Source organism: Nicotiana tabacum, chromosome 22, assembly GCF_000715075.1.
Source record: "Nicotiana tabacum cultivar K326 chromosome 22, ASM71507v2, whole genome shotgun sequence".
Classification (NCBI taxonomy): domain Eukaryota; kingdom Viridiplantae; phylum Streptophyta; class Magnoliopsida; order Solanales; family Solanaceae; genus Nicotiana; species Nicotiana tabacum.
In genome coordinates, this window is record NC_134101.1 from 8,802,839 (window position 1) to 8,828,955 (window position 26,117).

The 26,117-nt window shown below is 36.8% G+C and overlaps 3 protein-coding genes across 4 annotated transcripts; 2 read left to right on the plus strand and 1 right to left on the minus strand.

The window, feature by feature from the left end:
* The first annotated feature begins 1,017 nt into the window (after positions 1-1,017).
* LOC107770755 (auxilin-related protein 1-like) lies at positions 1,018-9,419 on the plus strand. Its single transcript, XM_016590088.2, has 8 exons — positions 1,018-2,024; positions 3,944-5,609; positions 5,716-5,863; positions 6,272-6,369; positions 6,500-6,565; positions 7,583-7,672; positions 8,217-8,393; positions 9,003-9,419. Exons 1-8 carry the CDS (start codon positions 1,432-1,434, stop codon positions 9,039-9,041), a joined length of 2,877 nt encoding a protein of 958 aa, XP_016445574.2. The 5' UTR covers positions 1,018-1,431; the 3' UTR covers positions 9,042-9,419.
* Positions 9,420-10,513: 1,094 nt separating this feature from the next.
* LOC107770758 (uncharacterized) lies at positions 10,514-15,111 on the plus strand. The gene is made up of 6 exons (XM_016590091.2): positions 10,514-10,934; positions 11,056-11,090; positions 12,098-12,280; positions 13,824-13,874; positions 14,651-14,709; positions 14,796-15,111. The coding sequence occupies exons 1-6, from the start codon at positions 10,855-10,857 to the stop codon at positions 14,898-14,900; spliced, it is 513 nt and encodes a 170-aa protein (XP_016445577.1). The 5' UTR covers positions 10,514-10,854; the 3' UTR covers positions 14,901-15,111.
* Positions 15,112-15,260: 149 nt separating this feature from the next.
* On the minus strand, positions 15,261-25,056 carry LOC107770756 (MLO-like protein 1). 2 transcript variants are annotated; one of them, XM_016590089.2, is made up of 16 exons: positions 24,646-25,056; positions 23,880-23,937; positions 23,535-23,761; positions 22,661-22,777; positions 22,507-22,567; positions 22,320-22,417; positions 17,587-17,661; positions 17,374-17,462; positions 17,192-17,241; positions 17,071-17,111; positions 16,886-16,956; positions 16,672-16,783; positions 16,287-16,496; positions 16,132-16,199; positions 15,770-15,830; positions 15,261-15,655 (listed from the first exon to the last, which is right to left on the minus strand). In XM_016590089.2, the coding sequence occupies exons 1-16, from the start codon at positions 24,775-24,777 to the stop codon at positions 15,461-15,463; spliced, it is 1,665 nt and encodes a 554-aa protein (XP_016445575.1). In that variant the 5' UTR covers positions 24,778-25,056; the 3' UTR covers positions 15,261-15,460. The 2 variants fall into 2 exon arrangements, with proteins under 2 accessions (XP_016445575.1, XP_016445576.1); XM_016590090.2 differs by lacking the exons at positions 16,672-16,783; positions 16,886-16,956 and having other exon boundaries at positions 24,646-25,053.
* Positions 25,057-26,117: the final 1,061 nt, after the last annotated feature.

The following is a 26,117-nucleotide window of genomic DNA, read 5'->3' on the forward strand; positions in this document are numbered from 1 at the left end:
GATATTAAAAACCTTCATTTTGATCATTACCTCACTGTTATTTAAACATTTAGTTTGTTCAATCTTAAATATAAAGATTTGTTATTATAGTCAACAAATTAACCACCTTACTTGTGCCAAACATATGATACTCATATAAATAAATAGATAATTATATTTTTCAAACTACTAAAAAGAACAGCAACTGCTAAGAAACTGTTTTTAAATTCGTTTGAATTACTTTGTCCTGTTTATTTGCTGGACAAGATTGTACCAATTTATACAAAAGAACAAAATTCATTCTTGATAAGGCAAGGTACAATAATGATAGAGGAGAAATGCTTAATATAAATATTTTTTACATTATTAATGCGATCTAATAAAATATAGCGTCTAACTATACTTGGTTAACATGTTACTTATTTATCTTTATTCATACCTATTCGCACCAAAAAGATATATTAAAATTTGCACCAAGTTGACATAGCTACCGTAGTATGTATAATTAGAGGTTTCGCATTCAAATTTAGAATTGAAAAAATCTAATTGAGAGTTGTGCCTTATGCAATCAAAAGTTGAATTAATTGAACCAATAAATTCTGGATAGCATATAATTATAAAAAGATAAATAAAGAGAGATCTGCACAACAATATAAAATGATAGCAAAATGGATAAAAAATAGTTATTCATCCATATTATTCACTAAAAACTAGGTTGAATAATGAATTTTTTTAAAAATGACTCAAATATGAATAAGTTTCATATTATACACCTAACAAATAGATAACCAATAAGTTTAACTTTTAGATTTCAAAGACTCAAATTGGATTTTTTTTTAATTTTGAAAAATTATGAATTTTTCCAAGAGTGATTATATTTAAGAAGCTGTAAATAATATGAATATCTATATTATCTGCCGATTAACTTATTTTTTATTTGTCTTAAATATAAATCAAATGAGATAATTTATTCCTTTTTAACTACCAAATATCCAAACAGACCTGCCCATTTAATAGCCCAGCCTGAGCTAGGATCAAAATTTCGCGTGAAAGTAAAAAGAATCGAGATTTCCCGAAAAAAGTAAAACAATTACAACTGAGATAAAATACCGGCGAGAAACAAGAAAAAAAAGGACGACGGAGGTGGAGGAAGAAGAAAGAGAGATTAAGAAAAAGAAGAGAGAGTAAGAGAGAGAAACAGTCACCGAAACTCAGTCCTCCTCTCTTCAAACCCTAATCCACCAATTTTCTCTCTCTACATATACGTACATATATTTAAATTCATATATTCATGTTCTTGTAATTTCTGATCATTCACATTTCTGCTTCATAATTCAGTTTCCAGTATTGCCCTTCCGATTTCTCCGAATTTCCAGATCATACCACAAGCAATTGCAGTGTTTCTGAGAGCAATTCGCTCCAGATCTGAAAGGACCGTAAAATATATCTTCAATGGACGACCTCGATGTGCTGGCTCGAGACTTCGGGTTCAAACCCGCCGGAAAATCAGCTCCGATGAGATCCGACGGTGGAGATCGCCGCACCTCTTCCGTCCGATCATCAAATTCTTCACCATTGTTCGATGATCCTGATAGTCTATTATACAAAGACGTCTTCACAAAATCTAGTAATAACAACAGTAAATACTCTTCAATGAGCGATTTCAATTACGATTCCATTTTCAAATCCAATTCGAATACTAACAACAACCACAATAACAACAACAAAATGTCGTCGATGCCGGTGTACGACAAGCCAGTGTACGACGAGGATATTTTCGATGGATTGCCAGGACTGAAGAGCAAATCGGTAACTGAAAAATCTGCATCCGCCGTGAGATTTGATGACGAAGTTTTTGCTAAAATGACTTCGCCGCCGCAACCAAAGCATAAAGACGCGCACTTTGGTGATCTGCTGGGTAATTTGAAGGGGAATGAGAAAAAGGTAACAGAACCGAAGAATAGTACGAGCAGCTCGAGTGCCAGAGAGTTTGATGATTTGTTAGCTGGTTTTGGGAGTAGCAGCACTTCCACCACTAATAAGAGGTACTTTTGTCATAGTTCTCAAAGCTCGAGTTTGTTCTTTAATCATAATAGATTAAATAATTTAAGCTATTTTTAGTGTGATCAAGTAATGGCCCGGAGTGGATACAAAATCAAGGCATAGAGCTGATCCTAATTAGTTAGTGATTAATACATAGTTGTTGTGAAGTCTGACATAGTTGGATTGGATGTGTCTCGATTGCAACTAATGGCAATATGAGTGAGTTTCCATCGTTCTATTGCAACAACAACAACAACAACAACAACAACGTAGAATCTCACTAATGGGGTCTGGGGAGGGTAGTGTGTACGCACACCATCGTTCTATTGCACGAGCAGAAAAACATTTGCAAGCACCTGCGGGTAAAATTTTATTTGGGCTGGAGATCACTAATTTCAAATTTGTTGATTTAATTGGTTTAGGTAATTCAGTTAGATATGTTAGAGTCTGAACTTGCAGTAAGCCGTTCCGTGGATTGGCATGAATGAGCAAGATCTTGAAGATGTTAGAAAAAACTAGGCTTCAATCCAAACTATCTGGAATCAGCTGTAGGAGTCCTGAATATTCATTTTGTTAAATTTGGACCCCACATTCCAATACTTGTCAAGGGTAGAAGTTCGCATGCAAATCTTTAAACAAACTAAATGACTCCTGACGTTCATATCCAAGCCTTAATCCCGACTTGAGGGATACTAGCTGTGTTGTTGAATTTCTAGAGCTATTGAAACGGTATTAGCATGGCATTCGTTCTGGATTAAAGCATACACAGGATCAGAAAAAAGGTTCACTATCTGTATTTTGGTTATTCATTAACAGTGCAAACATATATGCCCTTATATTAGAGCCTGCGTATTATCTCTTTTCAACAAAGGTCAGTGACATTGAATATGATCAAAGAAAAAAGAAAATACAATGGCACCAAAATAACTTGTGTTGAGAGTCAACCTTGAATCGCTGACTGCATATAAATCAGTTTAGTTATCATGATCTTCATCAAAAGTTTAGTTATCATGATTTGCATTTGAAACTGGTCTTCTATGTGCTTGTGTGACTTATTTTTCTTTGATTTCCTCTTGGTGGTTGGGAGTAAGGGGGTTATGGTCTAGCGAAGAGAGAACATTTACTTTTTTTGGATCATACAAACATTACTGTGATAAAGGGGTCAGGAAAGTGTTTGGATACTGCAGAAGGCCATCTCCTCACTGAGTGACATACATTTCTACTGTCTAGGTTATTTTGATACAGCTTGAAAGGGATAACGTGTCACAACTGTGCCCGCTTGCACGTCGAATAGGTTAGCCATATGAAATGTATTGGAAATGTATCTTTTAGCTTTTTGAAACTCCGTATTTCTTATTGTTGTTAATATATGCAATTACTTGCCATATTACTGATAGGCAAAATGCTCCATAATTAGGTGGAAAGCAGTGTATTAACTCTAAGCACACACCCACACAGAATATGTAACTGCTGTACTTCATCAACCAAAAAAAAAAGAGAATATGTAATTGTTGCAGTGGAATGGATATAATTCCTGTTAGCTTTCTCAAAGTTGTGGTAAATTTTAGTACTTGGTAGTTTGCGTGTTTTATAGTAAAATGAAAGCAGTTCATTTCTCCATTAACCCTTTCACTTCTCACAAATTTCCTTCTAGATTATCAGAGTGACTAGAAAATATTAGATTGGATTTAAAGTAAATAAATACTAAAAGAAGAAGAGAAGATCGAACAGGGGTGTCTCAACGTGATTGCATCATTAGACTGTGTTTGACTTGTGGGTACATTTTTCCTTGGCATATCAGTTGGTAATTAGTGACATGGATTAGAATAAATTAATGTACTGAAAATACAGTGAAATTGTTAGCTTATCTTTGTTGTCCTGAAATTTGATTGTCTACTGAGGGAAATGTGGTTTTGCACAGGTCATTTACAGAGTCCAGTCAATACTCCAAACCCGCTGGAAATCCAAATCAAAGTTCTAGTGTGCTGGATGACCCTTTTGCAGGCTTAGGGTCAACTTCGATGGCGGCTTCATCTTCCCCAGGGGAGTTCATGGATCCACTTGAAGAGATTGGTCATCAGCTTGGTAAATCTGGAAATGCAAAATCTGAAGCTTCATCGGTTAGTGGAGGAGGGCTTGATGATTTAGATCCATTGAATGGTTTTAGTAAGTCTGTCCCTCCGTTCTACCCTGCTAGGAATAATAGAGGGACGGAAGGGAACCCTCAAAGTGCAGGATCGGGAAGGAGTGACACACAAACCTCTACTTCTAGAGAAAACATTGGAAAATCATCTTCTAGATCTTCTGGTAGCCGCTCACAGAAAAAGGTGCCTGGGGATAGTTTTCAGGACTCTCCTCTGTTTGACATGCCTTCAGCTGATCCTCGGAGATCTTTTGGTCAAGCTGCTTCCCCTCCATATGCAAGTAGCAATATTCATGAAACAAACTTTGAATCAGATGCATCCCCAAGATCAGAGGAACCTTCTGATGATGTATGGCTTTCTGTATCGGAGATTCCTCTTTTTACACAACCTACAAGAGCTCCACCTCCATCACGACCGCCGCCTCTAATTCCACGGCGAAATATAAAGTCAGATTCAAATGCAAGAAAGAAGGGTGACAGATATTCGTCTTCTTCAAGTTACAACCAATACTCTGAAAGTCCTAAACTTGCTCGTCCTGCAGCCAAGAGCCCTCCAATTTCACAGTTGGATCAACTTGATGAATTTGCCATGGGTAGGTCTCCCCATAGCGTGGATGAAGGTGCAGACATTCATTCTGGTGAAGATACGAGTGCAAACTCTGTAGCTGCTGCATCTGCAGCTGCGATGAAGGAGGCTATGGATAGAGCTCAGGCCAAATTTAGACACGCTAAGGAAGTTCGAGAAAGAGAATATGCAAAGGCAGCTAAGAGTAAGGAGGCTGTAAACCTGGACAGGGAAGAACAAGCCGTCCATGAGATGCAAGAAAAAGAACTGAGAGAAAACAAGGAGAGGTTAGAACGTGAACATCAACAGAGGGAAAAAGAAGAGGAAGAGAGAGCACAACAGAAACTGGAGAGGGAGAGGGAGAGGGAGAGAGCCAGGGAGATGGAAAGAGATAGGGGTAGGCAAGCTGTAGAAAGGGCTACTAGGGAAGCACGTGAAAGAGCGGCAGCAGAAGCTAGAGAAAGAGCTTCTGCCGATACTCGTTTGAAAACCGAAAGAGCTGCTGTGGAGAAGGCTGCAGCTGAAGCTCGAGAACGGGCTGAAAGGGCTGCGGTTCAGCGAGCACAAGCAGAAGCACGTGAAAGAGCTGCAGCAGAAGCTAGAGACAGAGCACAAAAGGCAGCTGCAGAAGCAAGGGAAAAAGAAGCACGTGAAAAAGCTTCAGCTGCAAAAGCTGAGGCTGAGGCAAGACGTCGAGCAGAACGAGCTGCTGTAGAAAGGGCTGCTGCAGAGGCTCGGGAAAGGGCTGCTGCAGAGGCTCGAGAAAGAGCTGCTGCTGCTGCAAGGATGAACCAACAAAAGAATGACGATGATCTTGAATCCTTTTTCAATATGGGTTCTAGAGCCAACAGTGCACCAAAGACAAGAACAAGTTCTTCTGTAAGTGTAAACTAAACAACACAAGATATCAAGTTAAGCCTCTTGCAATGCTCTATCTTTTGTTTCTCGTTTTGGTAACCATTTCTTTCTTCACCTGCCATTTTAGGAGACTTCATTTGCTTCACAGTTCCAGAACAAGGCAGGTCCGGAAGGGCCAAAGGCAACATTCTCATCTACCACAACCTCCTCCAACAGGACAAAGGCATCTTCATCAACTACGAGTTTTGTTGATGATCTCTCGTCAATTTTTGGAGGTACTACTTTTCTGTGGCTTCACTGGCAAAATTCATGGGGCTAGTCTGTACAGTACTACTAATAAAGTCTCGCAGGCTGGAGTAACTATCTGACGTCTATTTACCTTCTCCAATTTTTACTCTCATTTGTATTTATCTTACTTAATTAGAACCTAATTCAACTCATCAGCTAGTAATAATTTTTTTCATCTTGAATAACTTCCTCAATTGTACACAAGATGCTTTTAAAAAAGAAAAAAAATTCCTCAATTTCTTACCATTTGTTTTTATGTTGTATTTAAACTGTAAGAGGTCATTTAGGCAATTATATGCTTATTGACAAACTAATGGCATATGCACTGCGTGTCCCGTTGTTGGTTTTAAGTCTGTCTTATCGATTTGTGATTACTGAATATTTTTCTTAACCAGCTGCCACGTCATCTGGAGATTTCCAAGATGTTGAAGGGGAAACAGAAGAAAGAAGAAGAGCTAGACTAGAACGCCATCAACGAACGCAGGAGCGTGCGGTATGCCCCCCTAACACATGTGTCTTTTCTCTTCATGTTTCAATAGTCAGGGCAAGTTTCTATTTACAGCCTTTGAGTATGTATAGCATAGTTTGGCTTTGTATATGATTTATGATATGTATTTGCTCAGGCCAAAGCTTTGGCGGAAAAGAATCAGCGTGACCTTCAAGTTCAGAGGGAGCAGGAAGAAAGACATGTGAGTACTGTTTTAATAAATAACTTGCAAAAGTACTTATAAATTAGAAAAGGTCATGCCACTTATGTTACTACACACCCTCAATTCCGCATATAATGATGACAGATGCTAGATGCTGTTGGCCGTAACTTTTTTCTTTCTCCCCTCGTTTGAGAGTATACTGCTACACCTGCCTCTCTTTATCATTTTAATTGAGACACTTGAATCACAAATTTGAATCTGGCGATTTTTTATAATTAATGAATATGTTCCTTGTTCGTCATGCAATAGAAAATTTCACTTTCTAAAGTTCGATCAAGGGGTAGGGAATAAACCTGTATGTCATATCCTGTTACAGATGATGCTTAAAATCTTCACAGATAATGGCATATACAAGTTATGTTGATGTCTATGGTTCCAAATACGTAAATTGTTTGCCTAAGGATGTTTAGGCTAACCTCTGTAAAATTTGAGTGGTGTGCAACTATTTTGTAATAGCTGAATAGAACCGCACAATTCTTTGTTTTCTATACCCACTGGTACATGCCTGGATTGCATTACAGAGTAATAAAACAATCATATTGTTGCGGTGCTTGTTTAGACGCCCCATCATTTGTAAATCATAATTTAGAACTTTGATTGGAAAGGTTTTCTTCCTTCAAATGTTGCCTAAACTTTTGGATCTTGCTTAAATATGCAATCTGAGCTAGCTATGTCCGATATCAGTAGGATCACTTTCTTCTTTTTATTGCTGAATGAATCAAGTTAAACTAAGAAAAATACTCCTCAAGGCCTTTCCTTTATACACATGGTGCTATTCAGTGTATATCTAAATGGGTTGAGTATTCCTTACTAAAATATGTGCTGGCAGAGCTTGGGTGCATCAATATTTCTGGGATGAGCTTGCTTCTTATTTTTCTCTATTGGCATTTGTGTGCCTTTCATCCTTCATCTTTCTGCTCCGACTTTTATGATATGTCTTTGCTGTGAATTTTATTATTTTATCACCTGTTATAATTGCTTACTTTTTCTTTACAGAGAATCGGTGAGACCCTAGATTTTGAAATCAAGCGGTGGGCTGCTGGGAAAGAAGGAAATCTGCGTGCACTGCTATCAACTCTGCAATATGTATGTTCCGTCTTATGTCCATATATTTTAGGAGATCAGTTGCACACCTGAACTGCTCACTCCACTTAACACATCACCTAGTTAACAAGAGAAAGGAGAAATCCAAGGGCATGTTTTTTTCTATAGTAAATAATTGCCGAACAACTGATACACACATCCGATACATTTTTCTGTCTATGTATTTACTTGCTAATCATAGTCACGTTTTGTTTTTTGGGTGGGGATTGTTGGCTTCTACCTGTCCGCACCTTAAACAACACTGGTGTTAAAGAAAAACACCACAGACAAAAACGAAGCCTTCATGTCAGATAACGAATTTTGCGTCCAACTATAGAAATTCACCAAAAAATATACAAATATACGGAACATCTACAGAGACCAAAATACGTTGGATCTTTGGAAAATCATGATTTTTCTGATTGACATTCACAAATTAGCTATGTATGAATGGAAAAGCCTATAATTGCTGATAAATATGATTTTCTGTGCTTCTACTAGAATGGCCTTGATGAAGATATCAAATTGACTTGTGTTTATTGCTTAGGTGCTTTGGCCTGAATGCGGTTGGCAGCCGGTTTCTTTGACGGATTTGATTACTGGTGCTTCTGTGAAGAAGGTATATAGAAAAGCGACATTGTGTATCCATCCCGATAAGGTGCAGCAGAAAGGCGCCACCCTTCAACAGAAATATATTGCTGAGAAGGTGTTTGACATGCTCAAGGTATTTTATCACTGGTCAACACATTGTTCCATCAATGCAACATGAATTTGTTTTTTCATGAACATGTCCTCCACATTTCTTGTTAATCAGAGGTTTTACTCCTTTATCACGATATGTTAATAACCAATTAGTCCGTGGTTATGGTCTGGGTAGACCCATTGACTCCATATTCCAAACAACCCCACTTTCTTCCCTGGTATGTTGCTTTTTGAGTAGCGGGTCAAGGGTTCTGAACTTTATGAAGCCTGTTAAAAGCAGATGTCTTGTGGTTTTATAGGAAAGGGTTCTTATGCCAGGCTAATGGTAAGTTTCATTTCTTGGGGTTTTTCCTTTTGCCTTTTTTGAATAATAATTGAAAGGTCCTCTCCTTGTCACTGCTTGTTATTTCTTTTACTCTCAAGCCCCTTGAGATCTCAATGCTTGACTTCGTAAATTCTCTGCAGCACTAGGTGGTTTGTACATATGGGTCTTTTCTTTTTTGTTTTTGTACAGAAAAGTTCCAAATTATATAACTTCCTGGCGCCAACTTAGTGCCAGGTTACTGTTTTTAGTACATTCTTTTCCTTACCTCTCTTAAGATATTTATTAAGGTTCTATACCTTTCAATAGGAAGCATGGAACAAATTCAACTCAGAGGAGCTTTTCTAGATGCTGCGCTCATTCATTAGCTTTGAGCTACCTTTGGTTTTTGATAGAAGAGGTAGGAACTGTTTCAAAGCATGCTCGTGGTGCCTGTGCATTATTAGCTTGTCTCCCCATCACGTGGCATTATTGGGCCGGCGAAAGAGGCCTTCATAGCAGTGATGTTAAACTGTAATGATATAATATGTCGCTGTAAATTGATGTCAGTGCCAAAGACATTTATGGTGAATGGCACTTGAATCGACTGGTTTCGGGGAAAAAAATATCATCATTGTTCATTATGTGCAGGAAGAAAGGAGCAATTTATCATTGAATTAAAAAGCTATACAAAATGTATTTTCACCATTCATTTATGTCAAGTTTTTGTATCTATTTGAGAACAAATCTCTCTTACATCATTTTTGGACTGAGAACGAGTTTGCCTGTATTGAGTATCAGAATGATATTTTTAGCCAAAAAAAAGTATCAGAATGATATTTTTACATGGTGTGAAAGGATGTGAACTCTAGTCTTCAGAGACAAATTTTGCAGTTCCACGGACTATGTGATGCAAGTGTTTTACACCAGTCGTTGAGTTTGACACTGATTTTTGTAATTACACTCAATCTAATTCTCACGTAGCATTCCTAATTTGATGAAATCTGCTTAACATTTTGACAATGTTATCTTAGATTTCTGATGGCCAATAATCTTGGATGGGTGTATAAAAAGGGCAGACCGGTTGGGAAGGACTGAATCACAAAGTTTATTGAACATTTCTGCAGGTGACTGTATTTCTGAAGGAGGTTGTTTCATGCTATGTTTGTCCAGCGATAATCTGGATATAAAATTAGGCCTTTACAAATGAAGTGACAATGGTTCCAGTTAAAGAGGAGACAACGTAAAATGGGAGCATGTGAAGCCAAACATGAAATAATGATTGAACTTTTCACCCGAAAAGTTGTTATAATTTTGGATCACTTACTGGATTCAACTTTCAAGCTTGATCAACACAAAAAGTTCGATCCAAAGGCAAATGACTATTATTCGTATTAAGATACGACAGATACCAATATTCTGCTTTTACAGATCGCACTAATTTCTCTCTCAAAGGAGAATCAAATGTGAACCCATTCTGCTTTTACAGATCGCACTAATTTCTCTCTCAAAGGAGAATCAAATGTGAACCCATTTACCTCTCAAGCATATTAATCTATAGTTAAATTTCTCTATAACAACCTCATTTATTCCGATATTTTTTAGTTGCTATAGTGAAGTGTTGTTATAAAAAATAGTATATATTATAATATAACATGAAAACTTGGTTTCAAAGAAAATTTGGTCATTATAGTTAAGTATTGTTAAAGGTAAGTCTGGGTGTACTCTCAATCAAAACAAAATTTGATGAAAATTTTCATTGATTTACGTCTGCCTATTAGGACAACACAACGTTAAAGTTTTCATATCATTTCAAATACAAATAAGGATTATATTGATCAAATAAGCAATAAGATATATTGCCAGGCACTTTATTAGAGGGCAACAAGCCAACAATAAGTGATGACGCAAAACAGAAATAATAAAACTTAACGGGCTTTCCTTAAGGATTCTTGAAAGGTTTGGGGATGAAAGCTGAAACTCGAGAGTACATTCACTCACCCTTGAGCGCGTGGCGAAACCAAGCAAAGTATCACAAATCAATCAATCAAAACCCTTCGTTGGATCTCTCCTAGTTGCAGAGTTTATAGGCGCACAAAAGACATGGTCAGCTGAGAATATCACCGGAAGTTCACAGTAAACAGGTGGCGGCGCGTGGCTATTGTTGAACACCAAAGCGGAGATGCCGGAACATCCTGCTACTGACTTATCAGCCACCGACAATATTGGAACTGTCAAACGCTATGCCCCTCCCAATCAGCGGTATTCATAATGATTTTTATATATGTTCACTGTTTCTAATTCCGGACTTGTTTTATTGACTTGCTAAATTTGGACGTGTTTTTATTGAATTGATTTCGTCTGATCTTTTCCTTTTTACCAGGAATCGTTCACTCGGTAGGCGAAAATCTGGAGGAGGTAACTTGTTTTGATATAGCTACAAGTATAAATTTTTAGCTACTTAGGTTTTATTTTTAAGTTAATTGAGATTATGTTAAGCTTAATGCGTTAATTTACATGTAATATACTGTTATGATCAAGACTAATATCATGTAAAAAATTATAAATAAGCTACTAGAAAGCTAGCTGTAGCTCTTATGATGAGTACCTTGTTCATCTTATATGGCTAATCTTTTTTACTCAAATGTAGTATGCATATTATTGACAGTGTTTTTGAAATATCTGATGGTGTAATTAAATGGTGATCGTACATAAAAAATTTGCCAGGGTATAGTAACAAGTTTGACACCGGAAAGTTTGGAAACAATTGTGTAAGATGAATTTACTCTGGAGGAATACAGGGTCCTGGAAAACAGGTCGTTTCCGATAAAATCACTAATTCCAGTGACGTGAGGATGCATTATAAGGTTGTTTCCATAGCAGCTGCTAATCGGTGGAAACTAATTTTTTATTGTAGTACTTTAAAGTTGATTGTTTGAACTTAACTCCAAATGTTGCTCTCTTCTTATTATTGCAGCATCAGCAAAACATGAAGCTCGATAGTTCTATCGATCTTTAGAATAGGAAGCCGTTTTCGTTTTTCTTTTGGCTACAGGAGCCAGTGTACTGGATTTTATAAGCTTTTCTTAAGGACTCTCTGTTATAGCGTGTCTTTAGCTGTTATCAACTAGTAGAACTGAACCTTCTTTAAGGTTAGTAGATTTGTATACACCAAAAAGGTGAGCCAATGTCCAGTCGCTGGGAGAACACAGGGTAAATAAACTTTTAAAATCTGAGTTGATTTATTGACATCTAATAAAACTTAAGAAGATTGTTATACTCTCAACTGGTTAACTAGCTTTATTTGTGATGTATGGACCGAGAAGTAGGATGGCTGGTGTTCTTTGCCGATGGATATTTGGTTGGAATTAGTCTTTCTAAACAAGAAATCTAGTTCGACCTTTTTCTGATTGTTTATTGTACAGATCGACTCGAACGAGCTAACAGCTACGCTAGTGATGGAGAGAAGAACCAAATCAGTGCCTCTAGTTCTGTATCTACTGTAGCTGATGCAAGTGGTGTCAATCGAGCGAATGAGTATCCTCCAACAAGGTTAATACCGCTACAAGGATGTGGTACAAGTGAAGCTTTTCAGCTACTGAATGATCGTATGTTTCTTAGATCAAATCATGAGCTCTTAATTTTATCAATTCTGTTATTTATTTAATCACTTTTATCTGAATTACATTGTCATATCTTAAATATCTTTTTTAGTATTCCCTTTTTCAGATGCCTTTTCGTGCCATTTGGTTATTCAGATTCAATTGTTTTTTCTGTTCACTCTTGTTTGTGTGTATAATATTTTGCTTTGTATATTCTTTCATTCTCTTTGTCATCAACACCAAAGTGAGCTCTCTATGGATGCTGAATTCGTACAGTGTAGTAGTAGAGATCAATGGTGATTTGGCTTTTGATGTGATTCTTCCATCATTTACGAGCATGTACTGGTGCTCTTCAAATTATTTTCTTTACTTTGCCTGTTTCTTGTACCAATCCTTGTGGACCTAATAGTTGAAACAGACAATGTATATATCAAGAGTAGTAAACTTTATAACTTCAAGTAGTAGACTTTATAACTTTTGACTTAATGGAATCCCCTCGATTATAAGATGCACTCAGTCTTTGGTGTGGCACTTTTTCCATTGAATTATCTCATCTTGCATAATCCTTTTGATGAAAAGCTTACCATTTCAACTTGCTTGAGCTGATTTTGAAGTGAAAGTTGTCATTCAAGTCGACATTTAGCGCAGATTACTATCATGTATTGTTTTGTTATATAACATTTTGATGCACAGTCCCCGTAATCCTCGTTTCACAATACGAAGTCTGACTTTGTGTATATCAAGAAAACAACCTATTTTTTCATTTACTTTCTATATATTAAGGAAATGGCCAATTAATCAGGTTTAAGAGGAAAGGGTTAATTGCTGCTTCTGGCTATAAGAAACTGTCAACAAAGAAAACAACGACAATAACCAAAACCTCAACCCCAAGTTAGCTGGTGTAAGTTATATGAATCTTCACTAGTCATTTCGCTCCACTGAGACTTGGTCTGAAGAAACTCTCAGCAATAGCCCAAAAAAAAATTAAGATAAAGAAATTGCAAAAATCTTCAAAACTTCAAGTGCAGGCGGTGGAACACCAAAGTAACATCATGCGCATTAGTCAATACTAGATGTGTTTGCCCCCCAAAAAAATAAAATCTAAATGTACCATTTTCCCCTTGGACCTACAAATCTGCATAAAATTGAGCTCTGAAATATATATTCTTTTGGCTTTCCTAGATCAGAAAAGCTTCAAATTAACTAGGTAGACAGTGAGACCTGTAACTGTTTAAGGGTTTTGGATGGGCTAGAGAAGGTGCACCAAGAAAGAGGTCGACCTGTCGTACTAACATGCTGACTTCAGCATTCCATGGGGAGAAGACATCTCAAAATTCTATTATGCATGGGGTTTTTAAACCCCCTCCCCAACCCAAAAGTCTCACCGTGACATCATTTATATATTTTGGTGATATTAATCATACTGAAATTTTGGTAATTTGTTAACTAGCTTTCAGTCTTGTGCATCAAAATTGGTATGATGCCTCTAGTCACTATGATCAAGAAGTCACAAGTGAGAATGACAATGAAGTTTCCTCTTTTTTGATAGGCTGGGCAGCTGCTCTGAATGCTCACAACAATTTACCAGATGATTCTCTTGGTAAGAGTTACAGGTTGCCTTATGCTAATCAATCTGATTTCTTCCTTGATTTGCACTGTTTTTTTTAATACATGAGAATTTATTCAGGAATTCTTTTTGCCACCTTTCGCAATTGAATTTGTGTTAGAATTGCTGTGAAAATCTATATTCACTACATAATGGATCCATTTGTGCTTCTTTCAAAGTAAACTTCATTTACTCTGAATCAAGTCTGGATGGTATGTTGAACACTTCAAAGCCTGGAAGAAGTCTGAGTTTGTTTTGTAAATACCATGCACCTCCTGGGTGCTTTAAAGGTACATAAAATGACCCTCATTTTTTAAGAAAAAAAAGTGAAATGCTTCTAAAGCTATGAATGTCTTCTCTGGAATAATTTAATCCTTTTGTGTACAAAGTTCATGCTGACTGGGTAGTCATACCCAGTTTAAATGGCCTAGATTTTGGACTGTCATCTAATATAGTAATGCCAAGTCTCAATGTCCTTGCGTCTAAAATATGTTGCAGGAAGTGATGTTTTTGTTGTTGTAGTTCTCTGTGTTGAAGGAATGGCCTGGACTTTGGCTTAATGGTATATTGCTAACTAAGCTTTGATGACTGTGTCAATAGGCGCAGATCAGAAAGAAGTCCCAGGAGATGTCAGAGCATAAATAAATCTCACTTCTATTTGTTGTTAAATTAGACGATTTCTCCAATTATCATTAAGAAAAACAAAAAAGTTATTTTCTCCATCTACTCTTCTGATCACAACTAATTTGGCTATCGTTCTGTTTACCCAGAAAGGCCAGTCATGTACACGAAAAGATCACCCTGGGGGCACGCAATGCTTCCACATCAAGTAAGAGGCAGTCTGCTGATTCGATCCCCCCTTCCCCTCGCTGGGTCATCTCTCCATAAATACTGACATTCATCTTTTGCTTTCAGTTAATGTCACAAGCAGGAGCTGGATCTTCTACTGGGTCACACAAGGATTTTTTAAGTGAACTTCGGGTGGCAATGCTCAGTGCAAATGCTATTTCTGATGCCTAACTATTACTGTGAAGTGCCCAAAACTAAGTTATGCAGTTACAGAATTCTTTGCACAGCAATGAGTTAGGTACCCCTCTTGTATGCTATCATCAAAGCTGAATAACTACTTAATATTTAATTTGTTTGAGAAAGACAATGTGTATCATTAAATTGGCAATTCTGCACCCTTCCACATTTCTGTCTTTACGCTCAATGAATGCGACTTCTAATATGCCTCTGATGAATAGTAAAGATGTGTTTAAATAAATGAGAAGAACCCTCCTACTGCGCCAACGGCATTTAAAAATACAAATCGATGTTGGTAAATGTAGGTTGTGGAATAATGGTACTTTATACTGCTGACAAGTCCAAGAAATAGTAGACAGTGTAAACTAAATATTTTAATTCATTGAACATTAAGCTGGCGAGGGAATATATACAAAAAAACCCTACATCAGCTTAGTGACAACACAGTATTTATTAAGAGGAACTAAAATCTAAACTGTTATGCAGAATCTAGCACTATTATCATACATCTGATTTTAGAAGATTGAATTTTTCAGCTAGTATATAAGTGTCAGCTAAACCCCATTTGGAGATTCTTTGGACCCATGTACAGACATTGGTGATCCTATAGTAAAGCCATCATCAGTTGAATGGTTAGAACCATCTCTAGCAGCCTTTTGTGCCTTCTTCTTTTTCACCTTCTCAGCCCATTCTATAAGGCAAGCTTGAACATGATCATCAAACATTGACTTCTTATAATGACTGCCCATCTATAATTTCATGTCCAAAAGAAAGGGGAAAAAAGGATTTAGGAGGAGGATATTCATGTTTAAGTTTCATTAATAGAATTCAAACATATTGCATAAATTGTTTTGAGAACTCACCTGTGTAACTAGAGCATAAAGTGGCAATGTGCTATAGCTGCATAAAACCTGAATGAATACCCTGGAAAAGATGAAAACAACCTTCAACATGAACACTGACAAATCAGACATAAAGAAAAGTGAAAGAAAAAAGTCAAAAAACACTAGGTGATTTCTTTTCATCTGCTCAAACCTTGGTAGGCAGAGGTACCTGGTACCGGTGCTGGTGGGGGTAGAGGTACCTGGTGGAATTAGTCGAGGTGCGCGCAAGTTGCCCCGGACACCACCGTCATATATATATATATAAAATAGGGAATATTTGCCCCAAGGTGAAGGATAAATGGGGTTATAAGGTAATGTTGATAAGGAGTAGTGAACTCTACCCTATGACAAGCCGAGGGGTAACGAACACGTATTTTCCCATTATGCAGGAGTAAAAGCCATACTGGAACTACAGAGATTAAAAAAAACATGAAATTAGAAGAGAGCATTTAACTGTAATAAACACTGAATTGAATGGTGTGTTTGATTAGCTTACCAAAATCCAGAAGAAAAATGCTATTTCAAAAGCATTTTGGAAGAGAATAAAATGTATCAAGAAGAGGACGATTTGAGGGCGATCGAACCAAAAGTGACTATCAGAAGGTTGTACAACCAATTCACCTTCTACTGCTACATGTTTCTCAGCAATTTCATGAGCTAACTGTATAATCACATGCTCCAATTTTGTGCCCACAGCAAGCAGAAGCTGAAAAACACGAAATGAAGAACGAAAAGGCAACAGAAATCAAGTCAGCTTCTTGCTGCAGCACAAGTCTTGTAGTGTAAAACCAAAAACAAACAGCATAAAACACACACGGAAGGAAAAGACTTTCATGTTTAACGTTCATTATAAAAATTTAAGGCTCGATAGAGATGCTGACTAGTATTTTGGTCATGACTTGAACACAAGCCAGGGGCGGAGCTAGCACACGAGCTATAGGTTCGGCTGAACCCAGTAATTTTGGTTCAAACCATGTATTTGTCTTAAGAAATCTGCGCCAGTGTAAAAAATGAAATTCAACATTTTTACAGTAGCATTGAATAGATACAAATTATTAATTTAGAACCCAGTAACTAATGATCTAAATTGCGAACCCATAAGCTTCAAAACGTGGCTCCTCCTCTGACACAAGTACCATGCAACTATCACGAAAGGTGATCATGTCCTGAATATTAAATCATAAAATTCTGAAAAATAACACATAGTTTTGGAGATAGGCGTTTCTATAAATTAAATCAAAGCTCAAAACATTGGAAAAGTTTATGTTGGGATCACTCACAATAAAAGGAATGAAAGCAATCCAGAAATAGGTATGCCAACCTGCACAAGCATAATTATTACAAATAAAATCATAGCAATGGCAAGGTGAACAGGTCTATTCGAAGTTTGAACTGGTATACCATTAATATTAAGCAACAAGAAGAGGATTACGAATATCCAAAGATACCAACTGCAACAAACAAAAGCAAAGAATAACAGTTAATTTGAAGAACCAGCAGAGAGAAAGAATGATTTAAACTCTTTTTAAGAGCTGAAGAGGGAAACGTTTAAAAGAGCTTTAGCATCATCCTATCACTTATACCTGATACCAACAACTGTCCTAAAATCGTCTTCCAGTGCACGTATCATGTACCTGTGAAAATTGAATCTTGGATTTCCCCTGCAATGTGTCTACACAAGGAATATGCTTTTACTACATTATAAGCTTAGTAAAAGCGCGCACAAAATACATGGTAAAACAAGAAGCCAGTATCTCACAAGTCACAACTCAGTCTGGCCAAAAAAACATAGTTACCATTATGAATCCCAAACGAAGTGCTCTATAGTCTTCCTTGTTGACAGAAGCATAAAATTGCTTAAAGAAAGAGTGCTGCAAATTTTCACCAAAGCACAGTAAGTAGTAAACTTAAGACAATCATATAGAAGGAACTTTACACATGTCCTCGGACTTCTTTATTTTTCTTTCTTACTCATAAAACTACATATTTCAGATTTCTCTTGTTCTTATCATTCAAGTTAGTTTTGAAATTTCAACATAACTCAATGTCTCATTCACGACGTTTCTCACAAATAAGGACCTATACTTGCTAAATTCAAATTGTCCGCCATGCTTCAACACTTAATGTCCTACTAAACTTGGTTTTGTTGGGAATAAATCCCCTACAGAGATAATATTTATGGTAATAAAAGCGAAATACCGAGATACGATAATTAACAAGAATAAAAGAGTAACAACGACACCAAGATTTTACGTGGAAAACCCCTTTGAATAAGGGAAAAAATTACGGTCCCGAGACGAGCAACTGATATCATTATAGCAAGGAATTTTACACTTTGTAGGTCCGAGTAAAATACTCCAAAGACGACTACAACACTCAAAAGAAATAACCCGATATTCCCATCTCACTACAATATCGCTTACTCTCTATTTTTCTCACAGACTATTTTCTTATACCCTGTCCGTGAAACCTCACTCTTTCTTTTTAACTCTCGGATATATTTTTCCTCTGAGATTGGTGTGTAGAGATGAGAGCCGAAGCTCTCCTTTTATAGGCGGAGCCTCACTCTCTCACGCCTACTATATTTGACATTTTCCTTCAATTGTTGACAATTCAGAAACGGTGGCTGCCAATTCAAAGAAAAAGACTTAGAAGTCTTTATCAAAGGCCTTAAATCATGGGATGAACCCCACAAGTCTTTATCAAAGGCCTTAAATCATGGGATAGACCTCACAAATCTCCCCCTCCAGTCCCATTCACCTGAAGGAAGTAACACCGGAGATTCTAGTTTGAGTGCATACCGACAAGTTCTTTGCATAACTCAAACTTGTCTCTTGGTACTACCTTGGTCAGCATATCCGAAGGATTCTCACTTGTATGGATCTTCTTGACCTGCATAGATCCATCCTCTATCCTTTCTCAAATCCAGTGATATCTCTAATCGATATGCTTCGTCCTTGCATGATACATGGTATTTTTGCTCAGGTCTATTGCACTTTGGCTGTCACAATAGACGACATACTCCTTTTGATGCAATTCCAGCTCTTGAAAAAACCGATTCAGCCAAACCATCTCCTTGCCAGCTTCAGTAGCAGCAATATACTCTACTTCAGTTGTAGAGAGTGCAACACACTTCTGCAACTTCGACTGCCATGATATAGCTCCCCCCTGAAAAATGTGAACATGTATCCTATAGTAGATTTACGATTATCAAGATCATCTGCCATATCAACATCCGTATAGCCCTTTAAGATTGGATCAGACCCTCCAAAACACAAGCAATCTCCTACAGTACCTCTTAGATACTTGAGTATCCACTTGACTGCTTCCCAATATTCCTTTCCAGGATTTTCAAGAAACCTGCTGACAACACCAACTGCGTGAGCAATATCAGGTCTAGTACATACCATTACATACATCAAGCTTCCGACTGCTGAAGAATAAGGAACTCTAGCCATGTTCCCTTTCTCCTCCACTGTTGTAGGACACATCTTCTTGCTCAACTTTAGATGACTAGCAAGAGGTGTGCTTACTGGCTTAGCATTCTTCATGTTGAAGCGTTCCAGTACACGTTCAATGTACTTCTCCTGAGACAGCCACAACTTTCTACTTGTTCGCTCTCGAACTATCTTCATACCGAGAATTTGTTGTGCTGGGCCCATGTCCTTCATATCAAATAACTTGGACAAATCTCCCTTCAACTTTGCGATCAGTCCCTTATCTTTTCCTATACCATTAGACCTTTAAACATCAGAATATGCCAAATCAAGTATATTTAATTTTCTTTCAGACGATGTCTGAAATGAGACTCTATGCTGCTTACCAAATAAACAGTAGTCACAAGGTTTTACCGTTGTACCTTTGGCATAAGAAATGAGTGATTTCCTGGCAAGAATCTGCAATCCCTTCTCGTTCACATGACCCATTCTTTTGCGCCACAAGTTTGCAGAAATCTCATTTTGTGCCGCGTTCAATTCACCTTGGCATATTTCTGTATTTGTCCTGTACAACGTGCCACGAGCAACTCCCTTTGCAATCACTAATGATCCCTTGGTGGGTCTTCATTTTTTATTTGTAAAATAGTTCTCGTATCCATCTCGGTCTAAAGTAATTCCCGAGATCAAGTTCATCCGCAAATCAGGTACATGTCGCACGTCCTTTAGAACCAATGTGTATCCGACATTTGTCTTGATACAAATGTCACCGATCCCCGCAATCTTTGAGTAACTCGTGTTACCCATTCTCACAGTTCCAAAATCACCTGCTATATATCTGCAAAAAATTTCTCTTACCGGTGGCATGGTAAGATGATGCTGTATCAACCACCCATTCTGAATTTGGACTTGATAAGTGCATGCATTTCTCTTACTCGTTTATAAAGAGGACAACATTATCATTGTTTTGCACCATGGCAGCTGTGTTGTCGTCATTCTTCTGGCCACTAGTTTCACCTTTACCCTTCCTTGGATTTGGGCAATCTCTTTTGAAGTGACCTGGTTGATCACAATTGTAGCAATTTCTAGTTCTTGATTTGGATCGATTCTTAGACTTTCCACGAGCTCTGGATCTACCATAGTTGCTCGAACTCCTTTGATAACTCCTGCCTCTACCTTCTATGATGAGAGCCTGTCCTTGATTTTCAGGCTTCTTTCTCATCTTTTCATTGAGTAGAAGAACCGATGTGACATCTTTCAACTCAATGATAGTCTTACCGTGCAGGATTGTTGTTGCCAAATTATCGTACGAAGATGGCAACGAGTTCAACATCAAGATGGCTTTATCTTCTTCCTCGATTTTCACTCCGAGATTGGTGAGCTGTGTGATTAGTCCGTTAAACACATTTAAATGTGACAAAAAATTCGTACCTTCACCATGTGTAGGGCGTATAGCTGCTTCTTCAGGTATAATTTATTTGTTAGCGTTTTGGACATGTATAAGCTTTCCAACCTTGTCCAAATGCCACATGCGGTATCTTCATCAATGATGTTATTTACCACATCATCTGATAAGTGCAGCCTGATTGCACTAGCAATCCTTTCATCCAAGTCAGCCCAATCCTCAGCTTTCATGGTATCAGGCTTTTTGGCATCAGCATATAGTACCTTGTGTAATCCTTGTTGGATGAGCAAATCCCTCATCCTTCTTTGCCATGTTGAGAAACCGCTATCTCCGTTAAATTTTGCTACCTCGTACTTTACTCCGGATATTTTTATTTTTCATCAAGTATAGTACTACCGACAGTGAATAATATTTCTGTGAACGAGCATAACCTGTACTCTGATACCAGTTGCAGGGAATAAATCCCCTACATAAATAATATTCACGATAATAAAAGTGGAATAATAACGTAGCACCGAGATGCGGTAATTAACAAGAATAAAAGAGTAACAACGACACCAAGATTTTTACGTGAAAAATCTTTTTGAATAAGGGAAAAAACCACGGCCCCGAGACGAGCAACTGATATCACTATAGAAAGGAATTTTACACTTTGTAGGTGCGAGTAAAATATTACAAAGACCACTACAACACTTAAAATAAATAACCCTTTTTTGATAATCTCACCTCACTACAATATCGCTCACTCTTTATTTTTCTCACAGACTATTTTCTTATACCCTGTCTGTGAAACCTCACTCTTTCTTTTTAACTCTGAGATATATTTTTCCTCTGAGATTGGTGTGTATAGATGAGAGCCGAAGCTCTCCTTTTATAGGCGGAGCCTCACTGTCTCACGCCTACTATATTTGATATTTTCCCTTCAATTGTTGACAATTCAGAAACTGTGGCTGCCAATTCAAAGAAAAAGAATTATAAGTCTTTATCAAAGGCCTTAAATCATGGGATGAACCCCACAAGTCTTTATCAAAGGCCTTAAATCATGGGATGAACCCCACAGGTTTTATGCTAATATTTATTGTCATTTTGAACCAACCAAAGCATATATTGACAACTAAAAATTGAAATTTGAGTTATTAATGTCATGAAACAGAACTCAGATACTAATCAGGATAGGAGAAAAACGAGTAGAAATGGGCATCTATGCACATAAACATAGACGAATAGCATCTACCCCATCTTCACTAGCATAGATTTACGATATTTTTCTTTTCTATTTGCACCGATAAAATTTCAACCAGAAATAAACCATTTCTGAACTAAGATATTTGAGGAAAATCTTGACAGTGACAGAACGATACATTATTTATTTCGATCCCAAGTATAAAAGACTAACATATAGACTCTCCAAAACCTAAAACTACGTAAAGACCTTTCCCAAACAGTTTTCTAAACGCTGTGAGAATTATATGATTGACATATAATCATGTTGTACTCTAAATTCAGAAACCGCATTAACCAAAACAAACGACGAAATGAGTATAGGCTGAGGTAACCTAAGATATGCAGCTAACTATAAGATTTTACACATACTAAAAAGGAAGGCTTTTTGCGTGCGTTCAAGTACTAAGATGTGATATTGTTTTCCTGAGAATGGCCAACATACTTATTAGGGAAGGAAGGTGCTTACCACCCAACCCAAAATGGCTGATTGTTTACCAATACCCTGAAATCGATTCCTGATGAAATCATGTTCATGAACATGTGTAACTGATGGTCTCAGATAATCTGCAAAATGGCGCGTAAATATTTAAATTGGAAGAACTAATAACATACAGTCGAGACGTGATGCACAATGGAAGTAACATTATGTATACCATGCTCAGACTCATAATTATCTTTTACGATTGAATCCTCCCAGTATTTCCATTGACGTATCTATACCATTATTAAAAAGATTACAAAAAGTCAATTAGACAATAAAAGTAATCAGCATAAAAGTATATGAAGCTTGAAAATTTTAGTACTGACCTTTGCTCCTCCAAATACAATAGTCAGAACAGAGAAAGTCACATGCACAGTAGCTAGGACAAAAATAAAAATGTGAAGGTGATGCAACGCCTCAAGAGATAGTAACGGGACCTTGTGCTGAAAGAAAAATGAAAACAATTATTAGTAGAATGCAATGCAAGATCGATTATCAAAAAACTAAAGTTTGAAGTCATAGTCTACTATAAAAAGGAAAAATTGCTACGTACACATATTTCAGAACCAGAATTGAACACTAGTGTTTAGCTTTAGTATCAAGAATTAACAAAAGCTAATTTTGAAAGTCTTAGGTAATATTACTCAAATGCAGTTAACATAATATCATTCACAGCTCGTGTTACTCTTAATCAAGCTGGACCAACATTTTGGTTTGTTTTGGTACAATACAATGCAAGTAGACTGTGATGTCCATGACGGAGGGCGGGCTGACGAGGGTCGGTCAAGCAGGACTGACAGGCTTCTAGGCTGGCAAGCTTCTGAAGAAGGGGTGCATATGTCACCTTAGGCGAATCTCACATCGGAATGGGAGAGGTAAGTAAAGAGCTTTATAAGGCATGACACAAGTTCACATGGTACGCGCGCTTTTGGGGCTCAAGGTGGGTAGCCCGGAAGACAAATCCGTGCGAGCCTAGGCCCAAAGCGGACAATACGTACCGTGAGCTTGGGTCGTGATATAGACCTAGCAGGATTACTCAGAGTAGGAGAGATACATTATAAATCCATAAAAGTTACAACACTGTTTTCTTTTTTCTTTGTATAGAAGCCGATCACATAGCTTCTTTTTTATTAAGGCAGATATCAGAAAAAGCAAAGTAAGTGGAAGTAAGAGGAAGATAAAAGCAATGGACTTGAGTACTTTGTGATGGCAATAACCAACAACAGCCGCTTCTTCTACAAGCAAATGCCGATGGTGATGTGAATGCGGACTAGCAGGAGTCGATTCATGAGACGAAGATGAATTTGCCTCCAACGATAACGAGCAAGGAAGTAAGTGTTTTACAACATCTTGATGCACACAGAATTTGACAATGCGACCTTGAAATACCGTTAACAGCAGGGATATAAACCCCAACAGCATCAACTCTGCACATTCACATTCACAAACCAATTCATAAATGCAATCATAAGAGTATAAGACTTGTACTTCAAAATAAAGAATATGAACTGATACAGTGATTGAGATAAAAGAGCGATTTAGAACCTTCTTTAACTTTCTGTAAGGCTTCATAAAGATGCTTCTGTTTCTTCTTCTTCAAATGCTGCACATATTGTTAGCAAACAGGAACTTGAGCAACTAGAATAAGGTAAAGCAACAATAAAAAATAACAACAACGAAAACAATTATGTTTCCAAGCCTAAACAAGTTTGAGTCTACTATATGCATTCTCTGTATCATTTCATTCTACTTAATTTGGAACTATCCATAATCTGGAAAAAGAAAATAAAAAATAAAATGGTGGAATCTTCAATTCGAAATTCAAATTAAGTGCAGAAAAGGAAAAACTGAAAGAGGGAAAAAAAATAAGATAATTACATAAAGATCCTATTTTTATTATTGAAGGGGAGCCTTGGCGCAATCGGTAAAGTTGCTGCCATGTGACCAGGAGGTCAGGAGTTCGAGCCATGGAAACAACCTCTTGTAGAAATGCAGATTAAGGCTGAGTACAATAGACCTTGTGGTCCGGCCCTTCCGTCCTTCCACGGACCCCTGCATAGCGGGAACTTAGTGCAATGGGCTACCTTTTTCTCATCCTATTTTTATTATTATCTTTGTTATGTTGGTTTCTTAACATAAGACAGATTCAAACAAGACAATCTTTTAGATGCAACGTGACAACATAATGTATATAAATTTAAATGCACGTAAATGTTGATTGAAAAATGACAGAGAAAGAAGGAAAAAAAATTATTGAAAACATAAAAAGACTTTTGAAAAATTGTCTGAATCTAAAAAATTGCAATTAGACCTTTCCAGTATAATGGAGGAAGCGTTCAAGAGCTAAAGAAATGGAAACAATGACGGTGCAAACAGCAGCAACAACCCACGTTGGTGTAAATTCCAATGATCCTTCTCCTTCATCTTCTCCACCTCCACCCATTTTTCAACTTTTTTTATATATTTTTTCCAATCAAAATAATAACTGCTCCCTCGTTAGTAATTGTTTCATGAAATGTGTAGTAATTAAAGAAGGAAATTAAAAAAGGAATCACACCCACAATAACAAGCGGGCGTGATATAAAATGGAGAAATGATCAAGAAAAGAATGAAGAAATTTGGAGGGAATTAAATGACAAAAATCTGCAATCGTTTTTTCGGGTATTTTTTCCGACAATCATATTCATCTGCATGAATGTTGTTGATGTGTTTAACCCTGTTTTCATGAAAATGATATTGAGATGTGATGTGTCAAGTGTCTCGTATTCATTAACGTAGTCCATCTATACTATATTACAAGTGTCGTATTCATTAACGTAGTCTATCTATACTATATTACAAGTGAGAAGCTCCATAGTTAAAATTGAATTATCAAAATATTCATAAAAAACTGAAAGACAATTTTACCCTTTCTTTAAATACTACAATTCCTATAATAGTTTTGTACCAAAAAGTAAATTTACATTCTAATAAATAATAAATTTTATATTATTCTTTAAAACTGATGCATTAACCGAACTTCTCTTCATTTCTCTCAAAATGCGAAGAATTTGAGGAACTGATCATTCTTTATCATAAATAACAACGGATTTTTACCTTCCTATACTATATATGAAACTTTATTACCCTTCATAATCAAATTTTAACTTAATTACATGGATATATATAATTTACCAATTATATACAAATTAGTATTAATGAGTATCCCTTTATATTAGGAATTGAATATGGAATCCGTTATTTCCCATCCATGTTCTCTCTCTCCGTCTCTCTTTCTCTCCTCCTCTGTTCTTTCCCAATTTTTTCTTCCTTCATTTTTCTATACTTTTTATCCTCTCTTTTTTTTTTCCCCAGGGAACCCATCAATGAATTTCAATTATTTTAATATAGAGTTTTAATTTCACAATTTTCTTTCATGTTGCACAATTGGTGTTCGAATTGAAATTATCAATCAATAAATTTTGAAGGTGACTGACTCTCCACCATTGACAACCATTAAAAAGCTTCAAAGCTTTGAATTCGAATTTGGGTTTTCAAAAACTATTATTTATTTGGATTGGGTGTTGTTGCAAACAATTAGGAATATTCTTTGGAGCTTATATCTCAAATTTAAGGGTGTTTGGTCAAGATTAGACTTGATTTTGGCTGAATTTCAGATTGAAACTCGAAGAAGAAGAAGAAGAAGAACACATGACATACAATAGTTACGTAATTATATTAAAGTTGTATTTAAATTGTATTATGTTGTAATTATATATATTTTTATTTGAATGTTGTATAAAA